A 10,628-nucleotide genomic window follows, 5' to 3' on the forward strand; every position below is an offset into this window, starting at 1 on the left:
AGAGATTCAGTCCTCATCTCTCCTCTTCCCTCTTCTCTCTTCTCTTCTTACCCCACAGGAAAGAGTGGAAGAGCCTGATGGCTCTGGGGACAAAGGATCTCCTGAGTCTGTCAGTTGAGCAGCTCTGTGACAGCAACCTACACTAAACATGCTCCTCCTGTCCATAATGATAGTGTGCAGTGGGTGGCCATCATCCTCCATAATGGAGAGCAGTTTGTGCAGAGTCCTTCTCTAGGCCACATTAACCACAGAGTCCAGTTCCACAATAACCACTGATCCTACACACCTGACCAGCTTGTCCAGTCGCATCTCGTCTCTCTTTTTTTTCCCCAGCACACCACAGCATAAAAAGATAGCTGGCAACCACGGTCTGATAGAACATCTGGAGGAGCTTCGTACAGATGTTAAAGGACCCCAGCCTCCTCAGGAAATAGAGCCAGCTTTGCCCCTTTCTGTACAGGATGTCTGTGTTGGCTGACCAGTCCAACCTATCATCCAGTTGCAGTCCGAGATACCTGTAGGTCATTACACTCTCCACTTCACCCCCCTCAATAGAGATTGGCTGTGTGAGTCGCCCAGCCCTGCAGAAGTCCACCACCAGCCCCTTGGTCTTGGAAGCGTTAAGTAGCAGGTTGTTCCTACGGCACCGCTCCACAAAGTCCTTCACCAGGTTCCTGTACTCCTCCTCCTGCCCTCCCCTTACACATGCTACAATGGCAGTGTCATCATGTGGCATGTCTCAGAGCTGTACTTAAAGCCTGAGGTGTACAGTGCAAAAATTATTATTATTATTATTATTATTATTATTATTATTACAGTTTAAAAACAATGTGGTATTACAAATTACACTTAAGTCATCTGAATTTTCAAGGCTTTTAGAAGAAATAAAAAATGTACCAAAAACTGAAAATAGAAAAACAGAACAATACAATAATAACAAAATTAAAACATTCTATGAGCAATAAACAGAATTACAAGATTAAATTATGAAGCTTTTTAAATCAGGCTTTTAGCACTATCATTTTTCAAAGTAAAAAGAAAAACTGAATATAATAAAAATATAATAAAGTGTTAATATAAATCTCGCCTGTGATTTCAGACATTTTGTATTAAATATATAACAATTAAAAGATACTTAAGTATAAAAACATTTCCAGAAACAAGATATTCAGTTTTTAATCTTTCTTTTTTTAAATCAAAGTTTTAAAATCGTTTTCTCCTCTTCATCCGCAGCAGGATGTGCGCGTGCAGACTTCCGGAATCGATGACGTCATCGCCAAAAAATTTAACAAGAAACAAGTCAGCTGCGGTGTTGGTTCTGTGGTTCCAGATAAGGAGGTTTTTATTTGGGGTTTGGTGGAACAGACGGTTCTCTAAGGAGAGAGAGAGAGAGAAAGAGAGAGAGATAGAGAGAGAGGCAGAGAGAGAGAGAGAGAGACACTGAGCAGCTGCTGAAGGTAAAGCGCTCTGTAACATTATTAACGCTCTTGTTTCTCATGAACTGTTACAGAAATATATTAAATCATTAAATATTATGAATAAAATAATCTGTAATCGGCGCGGCAGTTTGACCTTTAACCGTGTTCTGGTGTTTGTGTGGTTGATGTTTCTGTAGCTGACGAGGCTTCTTGTTGGAATAGTCCGGTCCACCTTAAATGGTACAGCAGTGCCGCGGTGGCGCCTGAAGTGCCAGAATGGATCTCCTGTACTGTTTAAGGTGGAACGGAAAGTTGCCGTAAGAAGCCTGAAGCTCCGCGTTTTGGGAAATATGTTGATCTCTTTGATCTCTTTAACGCTTATTTACAGTTTACAGAATATTTACATCCGAAACTCGCTGATTGGTCGCCGTTAAAGTCAGTGACGTTAATTACGTCACACAGAATTAAAGCGCTCTTCTGGTTCCCTGCAGATTCACTGATTCCCGAACACTCGAGCTCAGACTGTTAGAGCTTATCTGGAATCAGCTCCTGTCAGTAAAATCAGCCCGAACATGAGAGAAATCTGATCCCTGATCAGCTCTCGCGCCTTTAGAAGCTTGATGAATATGATGCTGTTCTGTGCCAACATCAGAAATCAGAAATCATTTTTCTCTGATCTGCTATTTTAGTCCTGCTTTGCTTTGAATCGATTTTTCAAACGGGAAGTAGATCTTATAATCAATAATAATAAAAAATGTAATAATTGATCATTGGTTTATTATTTTAGTCTGATTGATCAGTTTATTATTTTAGTCTGATTGATTGGTTTCATATTATAGTCTGATGGATGATCGGCTTATTATTTTAGTCTGATTGATGATGGGAAGAACTGCATCCCTGGTTCCTGGTTACCTACCATACTGCAGAAAAATGAGTTCACAGTGAAACTAATATTAATTAAAAATGAAAACTCTTGCTGTTTCATTCAAAATGATGATGATGATAACAATAATAATAATAATATCTTTATTTATAGAGCATTTTTTATAGCAGTGGCAGCTCAGAGTGCTTTACAGGGAGACACATTTTACAGTAACAGACAAGACGATGACAGATCAGATTAAAGAGATAAAGATCAAAGAGCCATAGAGTTTAGTGACGCGCTAAGTCATCAGCTACAGGTAACATGTACAAAGAGAAGAGCAAAGGCCCTAAAACTGAACCCTGAGGGACTCCTCAAAAATTTGTTAAATCTTTTCAATGAATGATTTCCCACTGAAACCAAGAACTGTCTATTTGTCAAATATGATTTGAACCATGTACCCAGAATTCAAGATGGTGAACTACAATCTTGTGATCAACAGTAACAAAAGCTGCACTAAGATCCAAAAAGACCAGAACAGAAGGATTTTGTGCATCAGCATGGGTCTGAGGTCAACCAGTGCTGAGTCAGTACGAAAACCTGATTCAACTTCTCATGTAACCTGTTTGATATTAGATACACATTTAATTGTTTGAAAGTCACTTTTTCTAAGGCTTTATTTAAAAAAAAAATCCGTATTTATCTAATATGTCACTAAAAATATCACTAAAACAGGAAATGCTACGTCAGTATCACAGGATGCTGGTGTAGATGATATATCACTCAGCTCTCTGCTAAACGTTTGGCCTGGAAATTTCATCTTATGCCTTGGAAAAGTCGTGGAAATGTCTGTGATCTGTCATGTCAAATGCAGCAGTTCAACCCAGCTGTAGTTTCTATGTGCATTTCTCAACAATACTGTCATTTTGCTATTTTATTATATCCAACGTTTTTTTTTCTTCCAGAAATGAATGACCTACTGTTGCAGATCTTCTTCTCCTAGTGTCTACTTTCCTACACGGCCCGCATTCCTCTCCACAAACTTCTCAGGAGATGGTTCCACTAAGAAGATCAGTGGAGGAGACTGTTTGAAGGTGAGGAGCGAGAAATCGGGAGAGATCGTATGTGTGAACATGGCGTCTCCTGGAAGCTCCAACACTCAGAGAACCTCAGAGTCTGATGTTCTCCACACAGGAGACGCTGAAACCTCCTGCACAGAAACGCAGAAAGACACGAGCACAAGGACTCATCAATGTTCAGACTGCGGGAAGAGCTTCAATCGGCTCAGTTACCTCAAAACGCACCAGCGCGTTCACACCGGAGAGAAGCCGTATCAGTGCTCCGAGTGCGGAAGGTGCTTCACCGTGCAGAGTAACCTCCAAACACACCAGCGCACGCACACCGGAGAGAAACCGTACCGCTGCTCAGACTGTGGGAAGAGCTTTGCTGTGCAGTGTAATCTCCAGACTCACCAGCGCGTTCACAGCGGAGAGAAGCCGTACTGCTGCTCGGAGTGCGGCAAGAGCTTCAGCAGACAGGACCATCTTCAGCTGCACCAGCGCATCCACACCGGAGAGAAGCCGTGCTTCTGCTCGTTTTGTGGGAAGAGCTTTACAAGAGAGAGTCATCTCCAGCTCCACCAGCATGTTCACACAGGACAGAAACCCCATCAGTGCGCAGAGTGTGGGCGGAGCTTCAGAGACAGAGGCACTCTCAGAACACATCAGCGCATCCACACAGGAGAGAAACCGTATTACTGCTCCGAATGCGGAAAAAGCTTTACCAGAGCGGGTCACCTGGAGCTGCACCAGCGCATCCACACAGGAGATAAACCCTATTACTGCTCTGACTGTGGGCGGAGTTTCAGACACTCAAACACTCTGAAGACACACAAATGTGTAACGAGGGACGAGAAAACTCACGAGACACTTGAGATTTTAACTGATGATGATGATGATGATGATGATAATGAAACCAGGATGACAGAATATGTCTGTTAATCATACTTATACAGCAGTTTGACACAATCTATTTGGTCGAGAAACGTTCTAGCAGTGTTATTTATGATAACAGCACTTTTTTAACAACAGCATCTTTCCACTGAACACGGTCACTAAGTAACGACTGCTTTGTAGCAAACTGTCAGTCCGTTTCTACTTTAGAACAAAAGCAGAAAATGCTGAACATCCGACTTTCTCCTCTCGATTTCTCAGCGTATAAACGTCCAAAAATAACCAACTCTGCATTTTCTCACTCCTGAGAAAACAGTGAACAAAGTACAGCCGAAATGTTTTAAAAATGTCCTAAACGTCATGTTTAAGAAACGCAGATCGCTTTAGTCATTAAGGAGCATCTAAACGGTGCACGTATTTCTCTCATTTAGCTCAAATAAACAGCACATGTTTTTTTCTCGTGTGTTTATCTGGAGAAACCACATCAAATCACTGTGACCTCCACTTACTGGGTTTTATATTCTGCTTAACAGAAATTCCTCTTTTTACCAAGAGTGATTCGATGTTTTTATCCAAACATATTTGGTCATAGTTTGTTGTCTGTCTTTCAGGAAAAGATAATTTTTTGGACGTTTTATTTCATGAGAGATTCTTTACTTTATTCTTTATTTTGCAGATTTGTTGTATAAAGCACTAAAACACTGAAGTCATTGTTTATTTATGTAGCGCTTTTTACAGCAGCCGTTTTCACAAAGCAGTTTTACTGAAGTTCCGGGTCCGAGATCCCATGAGCCTCACCAAGAAAACCCAGGAACCACTGATAGGAGCCAAGACTCAGAGGGGGAACCCATCCTCCTCTGTTCCCCACCGGACAGCAAACAGTAACACAAGAGCAGCATACGGTGATCAGCACAGAGAAAAGGAGGCGGTGTTACGGTGTTTCACGGCTGTGATGATCTGAACTGACCTTTAGCTTCACCTGCGACCCAAACATACCAAAACACAGAGCGCGACGATCTGCTGATTAAATGTTTTCTAGACAGAACATTGATGACCTCATCAGGAGCTCCAGTTCAGCCTTATTTAGATTGTGTTTGTTGCTCGTAGTATGATCATATATACACGTACATTAAAACATTATTATTATTATTATTATTATTATTTAAAAAGCTTTGGACTCTGAGTTTTTAATCAGAACTTACTGAATCACTATTTTGAAATTCTTGGATGGACGAAAGTTCTGGATGAAGCAGTTTTGATAAAGTTGTGCAGATAAGATTCTCATCATTATCTTAAATTCTTACATTCAGGCTTTTTGCTTTTAACAGTAGAGGTTGAAATTTGAGGAACCGACTGTCGGGATGTTTTAGAGACGCAGTTAGGAAACAGTTTGATGATCATTTTTAAAATGTCTTTTAAATATTATGCAATTTTTATTGGTTTCTTTTCACTGTTGACTGTATTAACACTGACGGTGATTTTTATATCGCGTCATGTTTGCTGCGTTAAATCTGCTGCCTTTGGTTTCATTTTTCTATCTTGGGAACCACAATGGAAACAATAAGCTTTTATGTTTATCCTCTATTTTTGCTTTTTATATTATGTTTATATTATGTTTTATATTATTGCAAAACCCTTTATATAAAAACATTATGGTCCAATAAAATCACATTCAATCGGTTAATCAGTTGTAGTAACATTAACTGTGTAATTATATATAATTCAGAGATTGAATTTGATTGGTCATTCCAGATCAGATATCAGTTTTCTGGTCAAAAGCAGAGCTCCGCCCACACACACGCTGACCATCAGAAAGGTGTGAGGCTGAAAACAATAAGAAAACAAGATGTGATCAGTTTGATTTACAGTGTTTAATTTTCCATTTGAATGTATGAAATCATTCTTTAAATATCAGTGAGAATCTGAACTGCAGTTTATCAAACCCTGAAAACACTGATGCAGCTTTTTAACTGTATCTATTAGTAAACTTGTTAACTATAATTCTTCAGTTTGTTGAGCTTGAAGTAAAGCAGCTCATTGCTGTTTTAATATAAGTTACAGGATTTCTTCCCAGTGTAGAAGCTAATAGTGCTTTCGCTAACATTCTGGTTCCAAATAGAACAACCAGCAGCTGCTTCTTCAGTTTTAGCCTCTGATTAGAAAACTTATCACAGAATTAAAGAGCTTATGGGATTTTTGTAGGTCTGATTAATTTAACTCGAGACCGAAGATGTTTAAAGGCTTTTATTTGCTGATTTGTCTATTCAGCAGAAATAAAACTCACTGTGGTGATGATGATGATGATGATGACCCTCCTGTATTTAACAGCAGAGGGTTCAGAAATCTAATCTAGCGAACTCATTTACTCTGTCCACTGTATTTATTTATCATCTATTATCAAGAGTTTTATTCAGATTTTTATGGATGATTATTTTCATAATCACTTGATTAACCTGTTCATGTATCATTTATAATTTTCTAAATCTATACTTCATGTATGATAAAGATTGATGGAAATTTTCCACTGAAAAGAAACTTTGTCCAGAAAGCTGACTGTGACCGTTCCCTCGTGAGGAGTGTTTACAGGATAAGTTTTTTTAAGGAAATTAAATTTCTATATTAAAAAACTAACAAAAATAAATAAAATATAAAGCATTCTTTCCATCTTTATTATTATTGTCAGTAATTCTGCCTCTGGCCACTAGAGGGCTCTCTCCTGAGTACTAGCCCTGCAAAGCAACAAAGCAAGAGGTCACCTGATCAGTTGTAAGACTAACTGATTAAACGAGTGGAATCAGGTGGGCTCTTGTTAATTGAAACAAAAACCTGCACCCACATCGGCCCTTTGTGGAGGAGATTGGACCCCCGCCTTAAATACTCCCCAAACTCAGCCAGTCAGCATGAAGTATTGCCAGAGTCTTTGAGTCTTTTTGGAATCCGTCTTTGGTTTTTTGCCGTTTTTGTATCACTGCCTGAGTCGTTGGACTGATTTACTGATGTACCATATAATTAAAAAGCCTGCAAATGGATCTCTCACAACTCTGAGTCTACAGTGTCACAATTATTATTATTATTACTATTATTATTATTATTATTATTATTATTATTATCATTATTTATTTGTTTGTGTACTTTTGTGTGAACAGGAAGGGTCTCTGTGGAGTTTCTTCATTATCTGATCTGTAGAAGGTTTGAGGTTTTGTGAAGAAAGAGAATAAAAACAAATTGAAGGATTTTACTTTTATATTTATTGCATTTAAAAAAGATAAACAATGACAGAGTAAACAGCCATTATATTCACAGATCTCATATTGTTAAATCTTTATCATAATTAAAAAATGATCACAGTCTTATATGCGGTGCCGGAGTGGGTGATCAGGACAGTAGGGAGAATTCCCGCTGCTTAATGTGAGCTAATGTAAAAACACACAAACACAAACACAAAAACACTCAGACAGACTATTAATGTTACATCTAAGTGAGAATCTGTAGTAATTTAGGGGTTAAATCAGTGAAACTACTTCAAAGATGAAATATTGTCCCCATAAAATCTGACAGAAGTTTTTCTGACGGAATGTCCTGAGATGATATTATTATTAAAATATTATTGTGGTCACTTCAGTCATTCTGTAAACAGTTAAACAGAACTGACCTGTCATCACCGAAATGCTATAATCAAATAATCAACAATAAAAAATTATTTGTTCAAATTAATTAGATCATCAAATTAAGCTTAAGATTAATTCAATTAAGCAGCATCTCAGATGCGTTTTGTTCTGAGCGGTTCATACTGCGCTGCTCTCATGCTGTGCTGTGTTGATGTAGCGAGATGTAACTTCACCTGTTTAAAACTCTGTACATAGAACACGATACAGAACATATCGACCATATGAAAATATAAATGTTCTTTTGGCTGCACTAAACTGTAATTTCCTGAACGGAGTTCAGCTGTAATAAATTTTAAACTGTTGGAGGCGCTGTGTGACCTCAGGCTGCTTCGCGAACAAGACCTTGGGACCTCGGGACAACTGCGTGATGCTGCGGGCCAGGAGAGTAGGCGTCGAAAACAGTGTGCTGGAAAGCATATCTTCAACGTCTCTCTGAGCCAGGCAGTTTTCCCAGAGTGCTTCAAAACAATCACCATCATTTCTGAAAAAATCAACTGTAGCCCTCATTCATCATGAAGTGCTTTGAGCAGTCTGTAATTAGACACATAAAGAGCCATGTTCCTTCCACACCGGATCCCCCACTGTTCACACTGCTGACTCAAAGTGCTGCAAAGCAGAACTTAAATCATATCCTCAAGTTTACTGATGACACTAGAGCAGTGGCTCTTATCAGCAACAGTGACAAGGCAGCACACATGGAGGAGGTGAAGCGGCTTGCAGGCTGGTGCAGCGATAACAGCCTCTCCAACATCCACCAGGATTAATCTAGACCCTCTCCAACGTCCACCTGGATTGATCTAGACCCTCTCCAACATCCACCTGGATTACTCTAGACCCTCTCCAACATCCACCTGGATTAATCTAGACCCTCTCCAAATCAGGCCCGTAGCACGATGCTGTCCAGCCCACAAAATTATTTTCATTTTCTATTAAGATTAGCCCATTTCACAGTGTGCTGCACTGCAATGTGAAGTGCACTTCAACACCCCTTTCCCCAACACCAATCTATGGGATACCTCAATCCTACCACACCAGTCACATCACCAGACTGTGTTTCAGCAGCAGCCCAACCAATATAAACACTTAGCTAGCTAAAAAACACCTAGTTTACTAAAAGTGAGAAGTGGACAGTGAACGCTCAGTATTTCAAAACGGCTGGGAGCTAAAATACCTTTTTACTTCCAATATTTGTCTCGTTTGCAGAGATTATGTGGCCATGATGAAGAAATACCACAGTAAGTACGGCTGGATAGACAGCAATGGCATCAGAAAAGTGGCGGAGATGAAGAAAGTTGTCCTCTGGCCCACAGATTTGTTGAGATTTTTTAATTTGGCCCTTTTAGCGGTTGAGTTTGACACCCCTGATCTAGACCCTCTCCATATCCACCAGGATTAATCTAGATCCTCTCCATATCCACCAGGATTAATCTAGACCCTCTCCATATCCACCAGGATTAATCTAGGTTTCCAATATCCACCACAGACTGATCACCCTATGGCTGTTCCAGCAAAAGCCTTAACGAGTTAGTCCAGAACGCTGCAGCCAGAGTCTCACAAGAACCAGAACGTTTGACCATATCAGCCCAGTTTTATCAAACCTGCACTGGTTGCCAGTTAAATTTCGCATCGATTACAAAATTCTCTTACTGACCTATTAAGCTCTAAACGGACTCACCCCTCAGTACCTGAGTGAACTTCTCTCATACTATGAACTATCACGCCTACTTAGATCACAAGGTGCTGCTCACTACTAGTACCTAGAATTAATAAAGCTACATCGGGGGGAGAGCCTTTTCATACAAAGCCCCCCAGCTTTGGAATAATCTTCCAGTCAGTGTTCAGGACTCAGACACGGCCTCAGTCTTTAAGTCTAGGCTAAAAATCAGTTTAGCCAAGCTTTTGGTAATTAGCTTTTCAGGCTAACTGCTTGCCTGTTTCCTGGACCAGTCTGACTACCATGGAGCTTCTCACTGCACAACGCTGTGCAAACCTCACCTGCATGAACTGACCCTCCTGATGATGCTGCTGCATTAAATCATAGACATCACCTGCTTTTCCTTTCTTTCCATATTTTATATTAATGGTCCAATCTCATTTTCTGCTGTTATTGTTTGCTATCCGGTGTGGTCCAGAGGAGAATGGGTTAAAGCTGCTTTGTGACAACACCTGTTGTAAAAAGTGCTTTATAAATAAACTTTGACTTGACTTGACCCTTTACCATCACTGCACACCTGCACTTTGTGTAACGGTGTGAATCTGCTATGAGACTCGATCTTTATATATATATATATATATATGTGTGTGTGTGTGTGTGTGTGTGTGTGTGTGTGTGTGTGTGTCTGTGTATTTATTGTTTTGTATATTTACTGTCAGGTGTATTTATTGCACATTCTGCAATCAGTGTTGTTCTGTGTGATGTACTGCTGGTGTGTGTTTGAGGCCTGAAGAACCACATTTCATTCCAATGTATATATTGAGGTATATTGAGTAATGACCACTTGCGGTGAGCTGCAAGATCCCCAACGTGAAATTTGAACCCAAACCAAACCCGAAACACTTCTGAGAAAATACAGTCAAATGCGACCAAACCCCCCTCCCCTTGAGGCCTAAGAGCTTTACTAGGGGCCTGGTGGAGTAGGGGACCTGAGAGCTCTACCGGGGTCCCTGCTGGAGTGGGGCACCTGAGGACTTTACCGGGGGCCCCGGTGAAGGAGGGCACCTGAGGGCT

General features: G+C 40.1%; 1 protein-coding gene across 1 annotated transcript; it reads left to right on the forward strand.

Annotated features, from left to right (window-relative positions):
- Positions 1 to 1,246: 1,246 nt before the first annotated feature.
- On the forward strand, positions 1,247 to 5,862 carry LOC118824061 (zinc finger protein 239-like). The gene is made up of 2 exons (XM_036593975.1): positions 1,247 to 1,457; positions 3,246 to 5,862. The coding sequence occupies exon 2, from the start codon at positions 3,252 to 3,254 to the stop codon at positions 4,278 to 4,280; it is 1,029 nt and encodes a 342-aa protein (XP_036449868.1). The 5' UTR covers positions 1,247 to 1,457; positions 3,246 to 3,251; the 3' UTR covers positions 4,281 to 5,862.
- Positions 5,863 to 10,628: the final 4,766 nt, after the last annotated feature.

This window comes from Colossoma macropomum, unplaced genomic scaffold (genome assembly GCF_904425465.1).
Source record: "Colossoma macropomum unplaced genomic scaffold, Colossoma_macropomum, whole genome shotgun sequence".
NCBI classification, from domain to species: Eukaryota; Metazoa; Chordata; class Actinopteri; order Characiformes; family Serrasalmidae; genus Colossoma; species Colossoma macropomum.

Bases quoted from the DNA above. Each gene is read 5' to 3' on its own strand.
- LOC118824061 (XM_036593975.1), top strand. From the start codon at position 3,252: ATGACCTACTGTTGCAGATCTTCTTCTCCTAGTGTCTACTTTCCTACA.